Source organism: Colletotrichum graminicola (assembly GCF_000149035.1).
Source record: "Colletotrichum graminicola M1.001 genomic scaffold supercont1.31, whole genome shotgun sequence".
In the NCBI taxonomy this organism is placed as follows: Eukaryota; Fungi; Ascomycota; class Sordariomycetes; order Glomerellales; family Glomerellaceae; genus Colletotrichum; species Colletotrichum graminicola.
In genome coordinates, this window is record NW_007361035.1 from 249948 (window position 1) to 270645 (window position 20698).

General features: G+C 53.9%; 4 protein-coding genes across 4 annotated transcripts; 3 read left to right on the top strand and 1 right to left on the bottom strand.

The window, feature by feature from the left end:
* Nucleotides 1–4375: 4375 nt before the first annotated feature.
* GLRG_07460 (DNA repair protein/CtIP) lies at nt 4376–6618 on the top strand (the record flags this gene model as incomplete). Its single annotated transcript, XM_008098145.1, has 2 exons — nt 4376–4463; nt 4520–6618. 2 exons carry the CDS (start codon nt 4376–4378, stop codon nt 6616–6618), a joined length of 2187 nt encoding a protein of 728 aa, XP_008096336.1.
* A 1243-nt stretch (nt 6619–7861) lies between these two features.
* GLRG_07461 (ubiquitin carboxyl-terminal hydrolase) lies at nt 7862–10909 on the top strand (the record flags this gene model as incomplete). Its single annotated transcript, XM_008098146.1, has 5 exons — nt 7862–8515; nt 8569–9456; nt 9505–9611; nt 9665–9827; nt 9878–10909. 5 exons carry the CDS (start codon nt 7862–7864, stop codon nt 10907–10909), a joined length of 2844 nt encoding a protein of 947 aa, XP_008096337.1.
* Nucleotides 10910–11778: 869 nt separating this feature from the next.
* Nucleotides 11779–12377, top strand: GLRG_07462 (uncharacterized protein; the record flags this gene model as incomplete). The annotated part of the gene is made up of 2 exons (XM_008098147.1): nt 11779–11916; nt 12138–12377. 2 exons carry the CDS (start codon nt 11779–11781, stop codon nt 12375–12377), a joined length of 378 nt encoding a protein of 125 aa, XP_008096338.1.
* A 701-nt stretch (nt 12378–13078) lies between these two features.
* GLRG_07463 (uncharacterized protein) lies at nt 13079–17975 on the bottom strand (the record flags this gene model as incomplete). The annotated part of the gene is made up of 11 exons (XM_008098148.1): nt 13079–14520; nt 14573–15062; nt 15124–15267; nt 15316–15807; nt 15861–16384; nt 16443–16818; nt 16871–17312; nt 17368–17432; nt 17486–17515; nt 17578–17712; nt 17802–17975. The coding sequence occupies 11 exons, from the start codon at nt 17973–17975 to the stop codon at nt 13079–13081; spliced, it is 4314 nt and encodes a 1437-aa protein (XP_008096339.1).
* Nucleotides 17976–20698: the final 2723 nt, after the last annotated feature.

Sequence of the window (20698 nt, forward strand, 5' to 3'; positions counted from 1 at the left end):
TTTCGTGGGGAAAGCAAAAAAGAAAGGTCTAGGAGGCGAAGGGAGGGACGTGGTTTGTGGTTTGCTGCGATGTAATGTAATCGAGGTAGGGAGGGGCAAGTGGCATGTCTGCGGCGATGTGGAGTAGTTGGAGATGGAAGTGGTGCGTGTGCGCACTGCCTTCGTAAGATAGGCAGAAGGTGAATGGGGGGTGGGTGCCCGCCCCAGCTGTGTGCGCTGCCGGTTCCCGACGTGCTGGCGGTGATGGCAGAGGCTGATTGAAGACACCCCCCGTATAACGATCCCGGAAGGACGTGGTTTGTGGTATGGGAGGAACGAGAAGAACACCAGTACTTACAAATGAAGGAGTGATGTCGGGCCGGGAGAAATCTCTGCTCAAAAACACAAGAAGGAGGGGGTTTGGTGAGGTTTTTCAATAGTGGTGGTTTGTGTTGTGGGAGAGATGGGGAGGAGAGCGGCGGTTGCGGCAGGGAGTGGTCAAGGTTAAAAAAGAAAAAGCAGCCAATTCGCATGTCAGACCGCCTTGTGGAGCCAAAGAAAATCTGGTAGAATGGGAGGCGCGGAGCACCAATCAAAGAGACAAGTCCATTGCCGTCGGGGAAGTGCAAGTCTCTGCGTCTGTCACACACACACACACTCCCTCTGTCTCTCTGTCTCTCTCTTTTTCTCTCACACTGACACACACACACACACACACTTTGGTTTTTACCCATATCTCTACATGGTACTGTACCTTCCCCTACTGCTTGAGCAAGTACCTAGATAGGTAGGTAGGTAGGCAGCCAGGCAGGCACACGCACGCAGGCATTGTTACCCATGGTTGAGTAGGCGGATGTTGAAGGCGAACATGGAGACTTCGGCTCCGGGCTCCCTTGGATATGCGTCTCTGCTCTACCTACCGAGTAACCCTAATCGGCCAGTGAGTGTTGTGCCAATCTTGGTGATGCCGTTGATAACGTTGTTGCTGAGACGCCGCCGGTATCTTGCGGCTCGCTTCCTTATGAGAGGCGATAGCCATTTCATATCGCCACTTGATCTGATCATGACAGCATGCTGTTCTGGCACGTCTGTGGCTGGCCAAGCCTAGCGTTGGGCCGCCCCCCGTAGCCCGAGGAGCGCCTCCAACGCCATACTATATGCACATTATACGTGTGATTGTGCTTCTACTTCATGCTTCTACGCTGGCACGGTACATGTCGCCCCGTTGCCTCAGTGGATGACGCGGGCTGTCCAATGCAGCCTCGGGGAGCAACCTGAATTTTGACGTCTGTAGCACTCACTCCCTTAGGGGGTATAATGAATGAATGCGGGCAGGAACGCATGTTTCCTGGCTTTCAAGATCCCGAAAAGGAGGAAACAAATTCATGCTTTTCCGCAGACACCCGGGACTCGAACTCAAAGGCAGGCGACTTTACAAATTCAAATCCCCAGCGCTGTGTACTCTAGACCAGGTTGGTCGTTATTCGCCTTCCTCTCCTTTTCCCCTCCCACTCTACATTGCGTCGCGTTGCGTCGCGTCGCTGTGAAGCCAGTCCTCGTCTCTCGCCGTTCTCCTTTTGCCCCTCCATGATTATTTGGCCGACTCCATTTTTTTCACGGTTTTTTTTTTTTTCAATGCCATGGGGATTACGAAAAATACCCAGCCCATCAGAAAATTCAGCATCCCGAAAACAGGCAGGTGGGGTACCCCCTGTGCAAGAATCTATAAATCGCCGACATAGCAGGCAAAATGACAGGCCAGACCCGGCCCAGGCGCTGTGAAATGCGATGCCCCTCCCCAAAATCCAATGAGGGGTCATAAATCTTGGATTTCGCGCCACTGTGCGCCCGTCCCTTGCATCGCTCCCTGCCCTGAGCACCCCTCATCACACGCTCGCTCCTCTTCGCACTCGTCCCCGACGTTCCCCAGTTCAAAAGTGGGCTCCGATAAGTCTTTCTCATGCAGAAGGAAATCTCTGCCAGAGAGGAACTCTGGCTCACACTGTGCAAACGCCCATTCGACTCAATGCCACGCACCTGGTGGGCTCACCCGAGCCGTGCCTAGATAGCAGATAGTAGATACCTGGACTGAACCCGTATCTGTACTACGTACGGAGTACACTACGTAGTATAGGTACGGAGTACGGATACATGGCCTGATACCCCGCGACCCCTGTGGCACATGCCTCTATGTGGCCCTTCCTCTACTACGTACGTATGCCGGAGAGAAGCCGGGTCGAGGAAGCTTTTGGGTCTAGACCCCTCATCCAGGATAACGCGTCCAAACTTGGATACTTGGACAAAGAGGGAGACTTGCCGTGTCAGTGTTATCCGTATCCAGGCAGATTCCGCCTTAGTCAGGGAAGCAGTCCGAAACTCCCCAGCTAATACCGAGAGTCTGTCTTGTCGAGTTTGGACACATGGAACACATTAAAGTAGGTTTTGGATCGACCCTCCAGATCGGCGACGCCCCCGACATCAAACCCGCATGAAAGACTTGACTGTCAGCTCAACCTTCCTTCCTGCCTCGAACCGAACCTACGATACCTACATCACTGGAGGAATTAACTCACAAATCCCCAAGAGTTTCATTTCACTCACTTGGGTTTCATAAACCTGGTGAGCCACACCGTGCAAACGAATTCTGCCCGAAGATTGGTTGGTTCGTTCCATTAGGATGTAGCTCCGGACCGGTCAGATCTGCTATGCTCAATCTCGGCCAGTCTTCCATTTCAGGTTGGAGCTAAGCTTTCCCCCCCAAACGCTCTTGGAGAGGAGACCGGATGAACCTGGCCATCCATTTTAACCGACGGCCACTCGTTACTGTGTGCCGGCAATTCCAATCATCTACAAACAAGGCCTGGAGATCAGTTCCTTTCTCAAATACGTTACTCTCTTGGTGCACTAAGTTGTTGGCTGACGGCGATGTTCCGTCCAACGTTCCTTCGCTTGCCTAGCGTTTCTGGAACACACATGCAAGGGCAGGGTTCAATGTGCTGCTTAAATCCATCTCTTACAGGCTAACCTAGATAGGTGACGGGTGCGTCTCGTGTCAGCACCGTTTAAACGAATAGCTCATGGACCTTAGAATGAAGCGGCGGTGATGGCGACCTGCCCGAAGGAGCTGCCGTTGGAGACGCTGGGATAGTACGACGGTATCAATGCATCTATAAAAACAGGTAGCCACCATCACCTCCGAATGAGACTCTGGCGGTGGGGAATATACCGGATCACTCACCTCTTCAAGGCCGTGCCTGCGGCGCAGGGCACTAGGGCGGCATGTAACCACAAAACCACTTCAGTCACATGTAGAAAACCCTCGCGAGTAATGAAAAGGGGACCAACAGCGTGAGCGCTGCCACTGGACATCAGCATTCGTCAACTGGAAAGCCTACTGAACGATCTCCGAGCGAAGACGTGCCATTGAGTGGCAGCCTGATACCGGTCAACCACTGCCATTCCAGACGGAATGAAACTTCAATATATTGTAGGGCCGGGCTATAGATTAGGTATGAAGTAGAATGTGCTCTTGTCAACATTTCTGCCATAACTCTAACCAAAGCCAATTCTGGTTTTGGAATCATCATGTCTAGAAGTATTGCCGAATGCTTGCAAGAGCAGTTCTAGCTCTGACCTGGGCCTTGGAGATTCGGACGGTTGGATAATCCCACGGCCCATGATCATTCTAGATGACAACTGACGGGTTGCGTCAAAGAGCTGGAGAGCAGAGTATTTTGATAGATAAACGAACCCATGCCGTACCTACTCTGTTCCACGACGATCGGTCGCCAGGATTGTTGCCTGTTAAAGACCTGCCGAGCCGGAAGACCGCAATCCGTGGACCCGTCAAGGGTATGGCCCACCACTAGCCAGAGTGTTTTCAATCCCGACTTTTCTCGGAGTAGCCGTAAGAGGTCCACTGTCAATTGCGGAAATGGCTCCGATGCACTCATTCACTGTTTGACAAGTGGGAAACGTGTGAGGGGAATCAGACCTTCTCTGGAGGATCATCCGTGGGCACATTTCCAACCTCGAATATTCGTGGCCTCAAGGGAAGAAGGGCAAGATCTCCAATTCCGAAACGATTTGTCGCATAATGTACTGTCCGAGATGGAAGTGCAAGAAAGGGTGTAGTCACTCGGAGTTGCTCTGAAGGAGATCCATGGTGACATCGCAACCATTGTTGTAGCTGTAGCTTGTTTGGCAGCTGTGGCTTCGGCGGACGCTTGAGCCCCACAACAGCTGCTGACACATGCTCCCACTTGGCTGTGGCGAATGCTCCGAGCTCTGGACATGACGCGCTGAAGGGAAGTCGCGTTTGTGTCGAACACAACAACACCGAACACCAAAATTTCAGCCTCGCATGCATCCTTGACGACAACTCTGGTCAGGCGTCATGGAGAGCTGGTCACCAGAGAGCAGGGCGGCAGTCCAGATTGCTTTCAATGCATTGCGTGAAACTATTAGCAAAGAGGCCCAGAACGGTACGTGCAACAACACGTCCTGACGTAATGGCATGCGATACTAGCTTGTTGAAAAGAGGTCGAGCATCGTTTGAAAGAAGACAGCCGAACACGCGCGCTTCTTACCGATGAGCTCGAAATCCTGAGGTCCCGCTCCGCCGAGGTGGATCGCTTGGAAGAAGAAAATCGAAAACTCCGGACGAAACTGCTGCAATTCCATCAACAAACCCGATCTACCGAGTCATCGAGTGACAGCCCCCGCCCGAACTATGTCTCCCGCGACCAAGGTACCAATACAGACCCCATGTCAATAGCCACTTTTGAAAAAGGCAGTGAACTGGAACAAGTCTTGCGCGAGAGTCAGAAGCTCCGCAGAAAATACAATGCACTGGACCAGAACTTTAAGATTCTCAAGTTAGAGTTCAACAAAAGGAGGAATGAGAACAAGAAATGGGAGGAATACGCAACGAGTTTGGAAGCCAAGATAAAACCCTTTAAGCAGTCGCGAAGGGAGCTAGATGAGAACACGCATTCAACAGAAGCGTTACCAGAACCTACTAGACCTCAGGCTGTCTTGACCTCAGGTTACGCTTCAGATCCCGGAGATGGGCCAGCATCGACGCGTTGGACTGCGGAATCTACAAGGCATATTCCTCTTGAACCCGTTCCTGCTACAACCACTTCTACAGCCATCACCGCCATTATTCCTCCAGGAAAGGGCACAACCCGGGATCCAACGCCAGGAGAATCGACGGAAGGGGAAGCAACAGATGGCAGCAAGGATGAAGATATTATTACCCTTCCACCTCTGAGACAACCTCCCAAAACCGATTCTGATATTCGCATCAAACCAGAACCTTCCTCTGATGGTCCGGTTGTTGTGTCGGAGCGCTTTGTTGGCAAGAGAAAACATCTGGATGACTGCTCCACCGAGCAACAAGGACGACGTCGAATCAAGGTTGAGAGCTCGAATATTACCGGAGGCCCTTCCACCAGCCAACTTCAACAAGAAAGTATGGACCTAGACGAGGTTGGCCAGAAACTTAGTACGCCGAGAAAGAACAGAATATTACCCACTACTGTCGTCGAATCAGAAAGGATGGATACTGGAAGAGCGAAGACAACTGCTCCCTTGTTTGTCAGACCTGACAACATGGGTACGCCGACAGCAAGAAGCCTTGACTCATCAGCAGTTCTGACGCCTGTCAACCCTAATGCTCGTCCGGTGCGGCCATACGAACTTAAGACTGTGGAAAAGCCGATCAAAAAAGGGCTCTCCCAAGGCATAGAAAGCCTTGCTGAGGACGGACTTGCCTATAAGAAGTCAGGCCGTGGGGTGCCGGCCGAAGCACAGCTTCGCACACCACAGCCCACTGGTCGCTTAAGCACGCTGTTGAACATGCCATCCCCGGAGCAGGCTCCTGCCATAGTACGGTCAGCACCGCGGCTTCGTGGCACGCAATGGGCGTTGGCAGACGATGGGCCTCAATTTCCTGAGCGCCGGGAGCTGCCGTTCAGCAAGGAGCGTCGGGAGAGATCGAAAGAAACCACTGCTATTCAAAATGAGCTCGGCGAGACTGTAGAACATGGCACCCCACGCGCACTTGCTCGGAACCGTAGCGGGGCTCACACGCCATCACCCGCAGTTAGAGGATCATTACGAGCAAAGCCCATGGCTAACATGCGTCTTGAGGATTTCAAGGTGAACCCGAAGTTCAATGATGGTTCAGACTACGCATATTCGGAGGTAGTCAGAAGCAAAGACGATAGGGCTTGCTTACCTGGCTGTACCGACATGAATTGCTGCGGGAAACAATTCCGTGCCATGGCACTCGCCCAGAGAAACAACGTCGAACGCACATCGGCGTCAGACACTAAGCTCTTCGAAGACTACCTGGGTGACAGGGTCTCAATCACTTTGGGGATGTCCAAAGCAGAAAAAGACGAGTTGTGGGTCGAAGCCAAGACATGGCAGCTTGCCAACGAGCTGGGCAAGCACCGTCACCGATATGCCCGAAGACCGTCTCCCCCAGGCTTCTGGAACGCGGATTTTCCTACCACACAAGAGGTGGAAGATGAGAAGTCTGAAGCCGAGAAAAGGGAGAGGCAGTTGATCCAGGAGAGGTACCGTGAGGCGATGAGGGGCGGAGGACGGTGGATATTCAGGGACGAATGAAACTGTGTCCGAAAACCGCCAATCGATGTTCAAATAGCTAGAGCCGATAGTTTACGGTGTATTTTGTGATGGCATAACTTCTTGATTGAGGCATTACAACTTGGTCCAAGCGAATGGTGCAGGAGTCTCCCTTATTTCCCTTCCGACCTATTTTTCTCATGGACAAAATACTCATCTGTCATTGTCTCTGGTCGCACGGTGGAAGAGCATATTGTTGCTGGGCTCTGGATGGCAAACTATGTCCTCCAAGTAAATACAGATCTCGAAGGCAGAAGCTTATGAAACCCCCTGATGGATGATGCTTCAAGCCATTAGACCCCAAAAGCAAAGGGTTGAGCGCAGACAAATGACGAGATGCCAATTGCCACAGGACATTCCACCTGAGCGCGGAAACACGCACGTTGTCTTAACTGATGTCTTGGTCTTGAGCGACGAGGCCGAAAACGATAGGGCTGAATATTACGGCCATTCAAAGACTAACAACATCGAGGACACCATTTAATTGCTCTGTCACGAAGTTTAGACCCAGTATATCAGGATAGGAGCTGAGCAAACGAATCCCATTCGTCGTCTTGATAGGTAGGTACCTGGGTGTCAAGAGCTTGAGTGAGCTCACCTCAGAGACATTCCCGTTGAGACTACTACTGGTGGGGCCGATTTCGGGCAAATCACGGAAGAACATGCCGCGGTGACCAAATTGCGGCCAGTGCGCGAGGCTTGCGGCTCACTGAGGCAGGCAGTTGTATTGCGCCAACAAAGCCGGAGCCCGCTACCCGTTAGCTCCAGCTGGGCCTTTCCCGCGCGCGGCTTAATTTTTTGTCATCTCTGTTGGAAGCAACCGCACAGCTCATCACCTGTCGCCCTGTCCCAGTCAACCACCCTTCGCCATCGCCTCCTCCTTCGAAGCCTGTCTTCCTCACCTCTGTCCGGTGAAACACTGTCGACGACCGACACTGTTGCGCCCGTCTGGTGTTTGAGTAGGGTCCTTCCCTTCTGCCGCCCCCCCCCCCCGCAAACCACGAGAGGGTGGCACACGACCTGCGAGCGTTTGGATACATTGCCCTCGCGCATCCTACGCGGCCAAACAACTTAACAATCGAGCTACGAATCGACTACCGTTTCCCCTGTCGACGCTTCATCGCGACCGCGCCGACGACCGCTTCGAAGAAAGCTGAAGCTACAAGGCAGTGATAGTTCCAGCCGTGGACGATCACTGCACATACACGACTCCCAAGCCGGCAGGATGAACAATCGTCATCTGCCGGCTGGGCAAGCCATGCCGGGAGGTGGAGGGCCAGTAGGCGCCGGAGGAGTCGATATGGGTGGCGGACCCGGAGGAGGTAACAGACGGAGGATGCAGCAACAGCCGACGTACGCGCAATACCAGCAACAGCAATACCAACAGCACATGCCCATGTATCCGAACTACATGAACCCCTACGCCGCGGCGCCCTACTACCACCAGCTGCCACACCAATACCAGAATGGTGGTATTCCCTCTGGCTACATGCACTACCAGCAACAGCAGCAGCCCTATGTTCGGTCACCACAGGCGATGCCTCAGTATGTTCCCATGGCTGGCGTCAGCGTTCTTCAGCCCTACACCCAACCGCCTCAGCCGTCTCCTGCTCTTTCAACGCCTTACCAACCGCCTCCCGTCCCTACTGCCATGCCTGTCCAGTCGCCGCCTCCGCCGCCTCCTCCGCCCCAGCCTATTGAGCCGACTCCTGAGCCTCCCGTCATCACGCCTCCCGTCGTAGCCTCCTCGGTCGTTTCTTCTTCAGCCGTCACGCCTTTTGCCGAGCCGTTCTATGCTTCAGTAACTGCAACCCCTGCACCTGTCTCTGTTCCGCAGAGCCCAGAGCTTCCCAAACAGGATAAGGATTTCCGGGCACCGGTAAGTTTATCGATATACCCCACCAGGTGAATCATATTGCTAAACGGCCAAAGCTTCCGTGGACACCACCGGGCCAGGCTCCTTTCCCGAGGAGAGCTCCCAAGTCAAGACGGCGGAGAAGATTGATGAGCGCAAATGCGCAAGATCTGACACTGCCTGTGGAGCAACACGAGGGCGCTTTGGAGTCTAACGCTACCGTCGGTGAACTGTCCGCTAAAGCGGGCGCGACGGAGGCGCGCGATGCGATAGATGGCTCAGCACCGAAGGCCGATTCCAAAAAGACGGTCTTCTGGAACCCCAAAGACACCGACTCGGAGAGCGCGACTCTCAGGGCTGATTCCTTGGCGTCCGAAACTCCTAAGGAGAGTGACAGATCGGCGACCAGTGTGTCAAACGCAGGCAGCCCCAAGGCGAATGTGTCCGAGACTCCCAGCGCGAGACCCACGACGAGCTCCTCCAACATTTCCGCCTCTCGTCCTGCTGTTCCCGTTATCCCTGTCGTTCCCGTTCTCCCCAAGAGCAGTCCCAAGGAAAGCAAGCCCAGTGAAGAGCCGAAGCAGCCCGCCGCCCAAGACGTAAAGTCCGCGGAGACGACCGAGACGACGGATGCCGCTGCTGTTGGGCAGGAGAAAACCGATGCCCAACAAGCAGCTCCTATCAAGGCGGCCCCAAAGACGTGGAGCGGTCTCTTCTCTGCTGCGGCTGCGGCTGCTGCCAAGGCTCAGCTCAATGCCAACGGCTCTGGTACTCCGGCGGCGACCAACGGTGCTGCTATCAATGGGGACGGTTCGGTCAATGGTAGTGCTTCCAGCTTTTCTACAGGAAACGCCAACTCCTTGGTCGCTGCTATCCAGGACTTCCGCGTTGGTAACCCGGCCAAGGTCCAGTTCATCGAGCCGAGAGGCCTGATCAACACTGGCAACATGTGTTATATGAATTCAGTGGGTTCCCTCTGTCCGTATGGCCGCCTATAATGCTAACAAGCTCAGGTTTTGCAAGTTCTTCTCTTCTGTGCACCTTTCTACAACTTTTTGGATCAGGTCAGCAAGAGGGCCGTCCACAAGTTCAAGAGCGACACGCCCGTCATCGACGCCATGTAAGTTGTAGTGTCTGCAGAGAGGAAGGCCTGACGACTAACCCGGGGACAAGGATCATGTTCATGAGGGAATTCCGGGTCATAGACGCCACCGATTCAGTAGAGAAACTTCGCCGCAAGCTCAAGAGTGAGCAGCTGGAGCAGTATGGAGAATCGTTCATCCCGGAGTTTGTCTACAAAGCCATTCAGCCTCTCCCGGCGTTTGCGAGCATGAGAGTACGTTGCTACCTTCCTTCCAGCAAAGTTGCCAGCTAATGTCTTTGCAGCGTGGTCACCAGCAAGATGCTCAAGAGTTCCTCGGCCTGATTCTGAACGCCATCGACGAGGAGTGCGCCCAGGTCATGTCTGCGGGTGGCGTCTCAAACGGACTTGCCGAAGCAAGGCCGACATCATCTGCTGCCAGCGTTGTCGAGTCCAATGACGGCGCGGACGGATGGTTCGAAGTTGGATCTAGACAGCGAGCCGTCGAAACTCGCTCTTCTGGGGCCAGTTCGACGACGCCCATAACTCGACTGTTCAGTGGGCAATACCGGTCAGAGCTTCGTCGCCCTGGCGTCAAGGACTCGGTCACCACGGAGCCTTTCCAGTCGCTGCAGCTGGACATCGGCGCTCCTCACATTCACAATGTTGTGGATGCCATCAAGGGCCTGACTGTGCCAGAGAGACTTCAAGGCGATGCTGCACCTATGACGAAGCAAACGCTAATCGAGACACTGCCACCGATTCTCATCCTCCACCTCAAGCGCTTCAAGTTCGACACTGAGGGAACCACGAAGATCGCAAAGAAGGTTGGCTACCCGCTCGACCTGCAGCTTCCTGCGGAGGTGCTCTCGAAGAGACGACGCAATGCGCTTGTTGCCGAGGGTGCGCCTATGCCCAAGTACAGGCTCATCGGTGTCGTCTACCACCACGGTAAGCAAGCCAACGGCGGCCACTACACGGTGGATGTGCGACGGCAAGACGATAACGAGTGGATCCGGCTGGATGATACGGTCATTCGACGAGTTCGCAGTGAAGACGTGGCCGAAGGAGGCGCTGAGGAAGATGTCAAGGAGGCAGGCCGATCCGGCCCTGCGTCCCGGGACGCCTCGACCAACCGGTTCGGTGCCATGGCCGACGAGGACGAGGGAGAGGGCTGGAAGGAGGTCACGACCTCGGCCAAAGGCGGAGACAAGAGCGGCGAGAAGAAATGGAGCGCGGTCGCCAATGGCAACGGTTCTGCCCCCAAGGGTAAGGCCGTCAAGGACAACATCAAGGACAACAAGGTCGCCTACCTGCTATTCTACCAGCGAATCTGAGGACCAGGGGGTTTGGGGTCAAAGGACAAACATAAAAAGCGGGTCAACGGCGCGTGGGGATGGACAAGTGTGAGGGGCGGCGCTTCAATCTGTAGAGGCGCGGAACAACGGCCATACCGCCAAAAGAGATTGAAATGTACAGAGCAGCGACAGCAGAGGGATAGAGGGGTTCCGTTATGGTATCGCCACGTTCTTCTATCTACGTTCGACTATGCATATTTACGGCGGTTTCGGTTGGAAGGATTTTATTTTCAACATTCCGGCGAGAGTGGCAAGCAAAAATTGTCAGACTCATCTGCAGAATGTCGTGGAGGCTTTCTTATGGTTGTCTGGACTGGCGATGGTTCAAAAAAAATTGAGAGGTGCGCAGAGGAGGGCAGGGACACAGTTGGGGTGGTTTGGGGAGGAGAGCATAGCTTGTTGGGTGTGTCCGGGCGATCGGCTAGAATTATGAGGACGGATGGGCCGAAGTGAGGGAATGGGTAAGGTGGGTGATGAAGAGTCAATGAAAAGAGACAATGACTGAAGTGTCGTCCCTGTAAATATAAAAACCATTGATGACGAATCTGTGTGGCTCCGTTGAGATGACGTGAGAGGGGCGGGAGACACGCCGTTGTGTGTTCCGAACGGAACGGAAAGTGGGACCCGTCCGAAGAGGAGAGAGAATGGCACAAAACCTCTCAACCCCAGTGCTCACCACAAGGCCCCCCCCCCCTCGCCGTATCCTATCAATCAAAAAAAGGTAAGCTTTTTGGAAAAGAAGAAAGAAAAGGCAAGAAGGAAAAAAAAAAAAGACAAGAGACAGCACGCCCACATAAACACTCACACACACACCGCACTGCACCGCCAAGACTCCGGTCGACCACACGATGCCCGCCCCTACGCAGATGCCGCAGTATCTCTATAAGATCGTCCCCGAGGCGCCGCCGTCGCCGCTACCGGCCGAGTACCCCCTCTCGGACCTCGATCGGAACGACGGCTTCATCCACTTGAGCACCGCCGAGCAGGTGAGTTGCGCCACTCCATCCGCTGCACGCACTCACGGCCTGCGCCGGTCGAACGTAAACTGCCCCCTTCCCCTCCCTCTCCGCATCTCACATGCTTCCCCTTCTCGCTCTAGCCCCCGTCTGATGATCTTTCCAACCCCCCCCTCCCAAGCCCAGAAAAGGAGCAAGAAAAAAGTAAAAGAAAACGACACTGACGGCAGTGAAAAACTCCCCCCGACCAGGTCCTAGGCACGGCGGATCGCTTCTTCTCCGGCGCCACCGGCCTCTGGCTCCTCAAGCTCCCCTACGCCGTCCTGGAGGCGCAAATCCGTTGGGACGAACTCCCCGCCGGGGCCGGCTGCTTCCCGCACCTGTACGGGCGCAACTTTGGCGCCGCCGACGTCGCCGACGCCCGCGGCTTCACCAGGCCTGAGGGCCGGGCCTGGAGTGAGGTTCTCCGAGGGGACGCCTGGCTGTCGTGAACACAACGCAGCTTGCTCGTCCTCTCCGTCGGTGGGGGGATCACCACCTATGGCAGTTTCTTACACGCACACTTTTGGCTGGGACAAGAGAGCGACTACACATGTTGGCCTGTATAGACAGGCATGCCATCGCTTTATCAAAAATAGAAACGCTGACTGATGGAAGAAAAGAGGCGCATGTCGTCCAAAACAAAATGTGCAATTGCTTGCTATACGGTGTTTCTAATGCCTCTCGGGCTGTCTTGCGTCAATATCAGACAAACGTCTCGTGTTCTGAGCAGCTTTGGCTGCTCTTCATTCCCCTTGACTCTAACTCTCGTAATGCCAACAGTGACCAGAAGAAAAAAGAGGAAGAAAGAAAAAGCACAAAAAAGAGGCTAGTTATGCTTTTCGCTCATTGTATTCCCTTGACCCCCCTCTCCCAACAAGAGTACAAGTCATCGTCACCTCATTTCATAGCAAAACGTGCAACGTGATCAAATCGTACCCGTGACCCTCCCTTCTGAGACCCACCCCAGCCCCGGCTAACTCCATATGAATAAGCCTTCTGTCACATCCAGGATGTGGTGGGAGCTACGAAGGCTATATATAGGCCCACGGGGCAAAGTTTCCCAACCGCGCGAGACGTCTTCTCGCGCATGCAAAAGACAAAGGAGATTTCAGCCTAGAGGCTGTTTCGCTGTAGTCGCTCTGTCGTTCATTTATGATGACCACTTGACGTCCGAACTTGGGCCCCTGCTCCGCCGCTTATTGGCCATGCTCGTCGGAAGAACTGGCGATGCGGCAGGTGCTGATACGGCCGACGCGTTCCTGCTTACGTTCTCTTTATTTGACAAAGAACTCTCAGATCTCACCAATGGAGGCTGCCCGGACGAACTGCTGGGTCTTGCAAACGAGTGGCGAGGTAATCTGCTCTTTCCCGATGAACTGGAAGGCATACTTGACGAAATTTCGCCGCTCACCCGCCTGGGGATGCTCGTAGCGCCGTCTCTGCTTCGTGGACGGTAGAGAATGGCTTCCCGCTCCTGGACAACCGTTCGCCGTGGACTTGCGGCCACCTCAATAAACGCGCCGCCGGAGCCTGGTGGTGCCTGAGATAACCGACGGTGGCGGGTTTGTGTGGGCGTGGCAGGCATCGACATCGCGTGGTGAAGTCCTGGCGGAGTAAAGGAGGATTTACGCCTCGGCCCCGACCCTGAGCGTCGAGATGCCACCGACCCAGAAGACCCATTCCTTTCCGAAGCCGTATCGTACAGCTCGCTCTCGTTGTGTGACTTGACCAGCTCCGACGCGAGGTTGCGAACGAGTACGGCAGTGTCCTTCTCTGCCAGCATTTGGATAGTATCGAATAGAGACCGGACTTGCCGGACGTTCAAAGAGCTGCTGCCGTTGCCCATGCCCAACATCTCTGCGTCGCAAGCGTCCAGGATGTTGCGCACCAGACGAAGAAGGTTGAGTCTGACGACAGCCTTCTTGTGGCACAGTCTCTGCCCAATGCCAGCAAACATCTCGGGTTTCGCAAGCGACCCTGAGATTGAAGGGCTTAACCTCAGGAGCTTCAGCAGAGGCTCCAAAAGGTTGGCGTCGAAAGAGTTGAGTTTGTTTGTGTGGAAACAAGCGACAATCGCGTCTGTGAATTGCCCATCCAGAAGATGGCTCTCAACTTTTGCCGTCTCCTCCTGAAGCCAGATAAAGATGGCGTCCAGGGCCGTGACTTGCCAGTATTGGTCCGCCAGGAGCGAAACGTAAAAGTCCAGTCCCTTGTTCTGCCACAGATATCTGCGGCCTTTGCTTCCCGAATGCGCCATATCACACAGTATAGGCAAAGCAAATTCCTTTGGCGGGCGATCGGTTTGCATAATCTTCATGAGTAAAGGGATGATGCCGCCAACAGCGGCATCTTCTTGTCTCTCCTTGCTCAAGCGACACAGGTTGAATAATGTATTCAAAACCTGGTTGGAAATCTCTCGGAAATGATTGTGGCCCTTCTTCATGCTGTAGCCAAGCACGTCGATGAGGAACTCGATAGCGTCAGCTGTATGGAGCGTTTCTATCGTTGTCGACAGCATCGAGAGGTTTTTGATGAACTTCAGCATCGTGATCTGGTGGTTTGGCGTCATCCGTCGCAAGTCTTTCAAAACGCCTGACCATCTGTTAGCAAGCAAAAAGAGTATTATGGGTGGGGGCTAACTGACTCTTCAACACCTGCCTGTCAGCAACAACCTCCTTGACATAATTCTCAGCCTGGGAGAAGAGGTAGAAGATGTTGACAATCCGGCCCTCGATGAGCTCAGAAAGATCGTCTTCGCCCTCCTCGTCGAGCACTCTATGAAGCACCAAAGCCAGCGGGTACAAAATTTTGCTTCTCGAGAAGATGCGGCAGAAATCGTTCTTTGGAGTGGGCCCCTGGAGCTCAAAGACGTTCCAGATGCCATTAACGCCGATCAGGACGAGATCCCGGGCATCGTCAAAGTCTTCGTCCAAAAACTCGACAAGAACATTCAAACCACCGGCACTGACAAACATCTGCAGGGTCAATGTTGAAGTCTGGTACATCTGCCGAACAAATGCGGCTGCTTCCAGCCTGATTTCATTCGAGTATTGGCGGGCCGAGAATTTGGTGATGATTGGAATACCACCCACGAAACAAAGATTCTCCTGGATCTCGACATCGTCCAGAATGATCTGCCAAATATTAGCGTCCTGCCGCGTCTAGATGTGATCCGGCATCAGGGACTCGACTTACAGTGTTGACGACCTTCAAAAGTGACAGGATCATCTGTTGCCTACTCTTAACTGTGCAAGGCTCGAGAATTTCCAGAATGGGCAGCAGACCATGAGCACTGATAATCAAATCTTTGATCTCGGTGTTTTCCCATAGCAAGGCAAGCTGGATCCGTTAGCTACTGATACACAAAATGTATGGGATCAGCCTCACCAGGTCTTCGGCCAGTTCGCAAAGTTTCTCTTCGCCCTCTGACGTCTTCAGAGAGCGAACAAGTTCTTCGACCTTGCCTGCCAATCTTGCGTGCCGGTCCCTAGCAATGTTTGCTTCCAAATCCATTTCGTCCCATCCAGGGTCCATGGAGGCGAAAGGGTCATCTTCATCCTCGTCATCACCCAGCCACGAATTATTTGAGTATTTGGATAGCACCATCAGGCCGCCGTCCTCTGATCCTCTGTCACTCTCTTCCCTCTCGGTAACCGCATCCTCGGGTCCGAAGATATCGGAGAAGTCTTCGTCGCCTTCATTTTCGGCAAATTTCTGGATCTCAATGGATGACCTGGTTCTTCGCATCGGGCGGTCTGGTAACACGGAAGGGCGCAGCTTTGCGCTAGGCGGCTGTCTTGAGACCCCTGTCACGGGCGACTGTGTTGAACGCGGCAAGCTCGTGAGATCGGAAGGATGGAATAGTTGAGGAGATTCAACCTGATTCCATTTAGCAAGGGGGGCACCGAGACTGGACCAAGTCGTCAACATACCTTTTTGACGAACGGGTTCAGTCCATTGTCATTGAAATAACCGTCGTTTTCTAGAAAAAGATCTGAATAGTCTTCGGTGTTCTGCTCTCTGAACGCCAGGTCCACAGGAGCAGGGATCTCAAACTTGCTGGGGCCAAACTGCGGCTTGCCGGGAGACCTGGGACGGGAAGAGCTTCTGGCATGAACTGTCTTCCGTGGGCTGGACTTTGGAGGTTGTTGTTGCTGCTGCTGCTGCTTCACGGGCTCTGCGTACTTGTCGCTCTTCTTACGGGACACTGGACGAATGGTGTGTTCCTGAAACTCGAAGTCGGTAAAATGGCGGGGTCCTTTGATCGTCATCAACTCCCCCTCAAAGTCGTCGTCGTAGCTCTCGGAATCATTCCGAGAGTCTGTAATCGAAGCGAATGCTTTGAGTTTATCGGCAGACAATAAACCACCAAAATTATCCTGAGGCTTCAGATGAGGCAAGTGCAATGCACTCGGTGAAATGGCCGTCGCGAAGTCGTTGTCCCAGTTGTCGTCATCTAACGGCATGTCAACGCGCGTCTCCTCAGCGGCCCTGGGCGTTGGGCAAATACTTACTAGCTAGCTCAGGGGATCTGAATGCCTCGGGGGTCCTTCTCGATTTTGCAAGGGCCAAAGGTCCCTTGGGCTGGGTGATCGAACTCGGCCGGAGTGGTTCGTTGGCGCTGAACCTCAAGCCGGGATGATGGCCTTGCATCCCGGCAAAACCACTTTCGGAACCGGCAGACGCCCTGAGCGAGCTCTCGGAGGACTTGAGGGCTTTATTCCACTGTTTCACCTCTTCCACCGCTTGGCTGAAATTTGCTGGGGCCTTGGAAACGGGGGCGTCGCTTCTTCGGCACCCAATGATCCACGCATGCCGTAACAATTTTCTTGCCGTCACTCTTAGATTAGGGTCCTTCTGGAAACATTGCATCAGGAAATCCCGAGATGCCTAGGAGATATTAGTGATATTTACTTCTCACACATGAAAACGGGGTACCCACTGGTGAGATGCCCTCAGGCAACGGCGGGTGGTCGTCATTGACAATGGCGAAGAGCGCGGGCATGGCGGCAAGGTTGTGATACGGCGGTTTGCCCTGCAGCAGCTCGATAACGGTGCAGCCCACACTCCAGATATCAGACGCAGGGCTAGCGCCAGAAAGTTGTATGATTTCAGGTGCCATCCAGTAAGGTGTGCCAACGACCTGTGCCTCTTTGTCCTGACCTCCGGCGAGTGTGCTTGTCGAGACTCCAAAGTCTGCAAGCTTGACCTTTCCGTCCTTGGTTGTGAGGATGTTTGCGCCCTTGATATCCCGGTGAATAACACCCTGGTCGTGAAGATACTGCAGGCCTTGCAGGACCTGGGTCGTGTAGACACCGACCAAGTTCTCGGGGAACTTTCCATATGACTTGCATATCGAGTGAAGAGAGCCGTTTTCGCAGTACCTAGGCCGTGGTTAGCAATGAAGCAATGAAGACAAGGAATGAGGGCTTGGCCTACTCTAGAATGATGTTGAGACAATCGGCCGACTTAACGAAGCCAATGTACTTGACAATGTTGTCGTGCTAAGCACACGGTCAGCTGAAGCCTCGCAAATTGTCAGGGTCAAAGCACCCACATGTAAATTCTTCAAAAGATCGATTTCAGACTAGAAAGAGTCAGTTCTGACTGGGCGGCAGTTGAGCACATGTCCTAGGACCTGAAATGTACCTCAATCATGCGCAACTCGCTCTTGGGCAGGTCAGCGAGCTTGATCTGCTTGACCGCGACGGCCTCGCCGGTTCCCCAATTGAAGGCCTTGTAGACAGACCCGAAGGCCCCCTTTCCTAGGCACTCTCCTAATCGCTGCATTGTAAGAACCGTCAGCCATGCACTCCTTGCGAAGGGTGGCCGTCCAGATCCTCAAGGATTGCTTGACGGTCGTATATACGCACGTAGTCCTTCAGGCCCGGATCCTGCAACGCAGAGCTCTCTCTAGGTCCCTGTTTCTCTTTTCGCGGTGTGCTCTGGCCTCTCTCACGGGAGGCGACCACGGCCGCCCTGCCGTTTACATGGTACTGGCGCTCGACGGAGGAGGACGTCGATGAGGGTGGCGACAGGTTGGGCATGGCTGGCGACGAAGGAGGCAGCCTGGTGCAGGACCCAGCTCGTCCCTTTCTCTCTCTCTCTCGGTGTCTCTCTCAATCGGGTTTGGGATTTGTCGCGACAGCCCTTGTAGGGCGGAAACCGTTCCGAGGGAGGGATTGGGTGGCGCCGAAGTCGACAAAGGAACAGCCGAGTGGGAAATTGTCGTGAGACCACAAGCAGGCAGTGATTACGGCAATGGTGTGGAGGGCACGCTGCACATTGCCCGGCGGCAGGACGGCATCCCAGTCGAGTCGTAGTTCGGGGGCGTGCGTGCGTTCGGTCGTTCGGATTGTCGTCGTGATTTTGCAGACGAAGTAGTTTAGTCCGCGGTAATCTCGGCGGGCATCGGAAAGAGGATGAGAATAAACCAGGACGAAGGACGAGTGAGGGACGTATGTAGGGCGCGCGAATCGGCGGCAGGACCACTCCCAAATATTGAAATATGCCAACACACACAGAGAGAGAGAGAGAGTACACACAGAGTACACAAAGACATCCAGCAGGCAAAATATGCTTCCAGTTCGCGGATGGGCTGGCGTCTTTTGCCGTGTTCAGAATTCGTGGGCAGAAACAAATGAAGAGGAGGTACGGCGTTCCTCTATTCCGAGGGGGTGTGATTTACGGTATCTTATTTTGTCGTCAAACGACGTTCTGGTTTGGTCTGGTCGATATTACCGGTTGGGCAGTGGAGGGGTTCGAGTCCAAGCAAAATGAGCGGAACGGGGGTGTTGTTCGGTGGGGAAAGGTGCAATGATGGCGTAAGGGCAAGCTAGGGGTGCCAGACAGAAAACAAAATCAAGAAGGGAAAGTGAAAGGAAGAAGGGATGAGAACCAGAAGTAGGACTATAAATCCAGACTGCGACTGAACCCCTCGAAGAAGGATAATGGCTTTTTTCTCCCTTTTCCCCTTTTTTTTCTTTTCTTTTCTGTGTTGTGCAGAGGCGATTTACAACGAGACTCGGTGCTGCTGACGCGTGCGATCTACTGCATCTTGGAGCGGATCGTAAGATGAGGTGGTAGGTGCCTCGTTCGTTATCATTACTGCCCTGCGTATCCGTACCTATGTACGGATATAGCTAGCCAGCTACCTGACCACTGACTGGGCTGACCGCTGAAGCCGACTGGATGGGACTTGGCCTTTTTTTTTTTCTTTCTTTCCCCAGCGAATGTCCCTCACCACCAATGCCCCTGGTCCGTCCCCATTTCCCGTGTACACGTACTATAGTTCATCGCCATCACTCGGAACCCTTGATCGTTGGTTGCATTGTCACAGTGAAGACTCATGCCAACTGGGGCTGGCTGTGACCACCGATGAGGGGCGAGAGTGGGGCTGCGTGATGGGCTCTCGCACGATGCTAGAGTTGCTGAACAAACGCCGAGGATTCATGCTAGCCACGCTAGAAGCTCTCCCAGGCTGCTCCACCGGCGCGCTAAAAGGCACCCGGCCTGAACCGGAGACACAAAGAATGGGCGTCAACTACGTACATCGCGGAACGTCGGATCCAATTATTCGGCTCCCTATAGCTGATTCATCGCACCATATCTGTATTGAATTCCCAGCAACGGTGAAAAGGACTGAAAATAAATAAAGATAAAAAAAGTCAATGCGAAATAAACACGCCTACCGTCCCTTGGTCTCGCTCAAACGCGTTCCGAACCTCTTGGTCTTCCCCAGACGTTCTTGACTGGGGCCACAGCTTGGACAGGAGCCACGTTACGCCCAAGCGCCGGTCTTTCCAAGATACATTCCACCGTTACGGTCTCTCGAATGTTTGGAACATGGCTAGTCCATCAACTCGCCCCTGCTAATCATCCACTGTTGCGCGAACCGTACTTCACTATGGTAACGACGTGACAGTGTCTCGTCTAAAGAGATCAACAAAAACCCTGGCTTGCCCGTTACGGATACCTACCCCTACCTCAGCTCCTCCCCCTCCCTTCACTCTGCCCCCAGTTTATCATCCCCCCTTGTCAAAGACAGGGCCACCGAGACCCCCTCTCGTGGCGTCTATCACTCTCTTCCGATCTTCCGGCTGTCTGTCTGTCTCGAGCACCTGAGAGTCGCCAACCCGACGACAAGCAACAAGGACAGGCGGCCGGTAGCCCAGAGCAAAGAAGAAGACGCCGCCGCTACCTGCGCAGGAACGACATACACTACTGTAGGACCCTTCCGCATCCGTGACATGTCAGTGGCCAGCCCGGCGACCTGCAGCAGCCCAAAGAAACCGCGCGGGCGTCTGCAACAAGCGGAAACAACCATCTTCATTTAACCCCCCTTCCTATTGTTGTCTTCGTCGAGTACCGGTCGGTTTTGGCGTCATGGGTCACATCACCTCCTTCATTCCATAACGAGACGGACGGCCAAATCAACAACATGAAATGCCGCTTCCACGTGGTTGCCTGATCCGCATTCCTCCGACTACCTATCAAGGGCATCAACCCCATGTACGTCCCAAGATGCCAAGTCAAAGTCGTGGGACAGCATCTCAGTCGTAAGCTTGTCCAGGTCTCACCACTTCAACTGAGACATACGGTCACTGGAACCTGATCACGTTCTCACTGACGACATGCCTTGACTTCACAACAATCAAACAATAAATAAACAAATGCTCGGTGAGAGTGAAAACGGCCAGTGGCCACTCCATTTCATGCTCGCCCCCGTCTTTTCCATAATATCGGAGACTCTGGCCCGCTCACAGGAAGT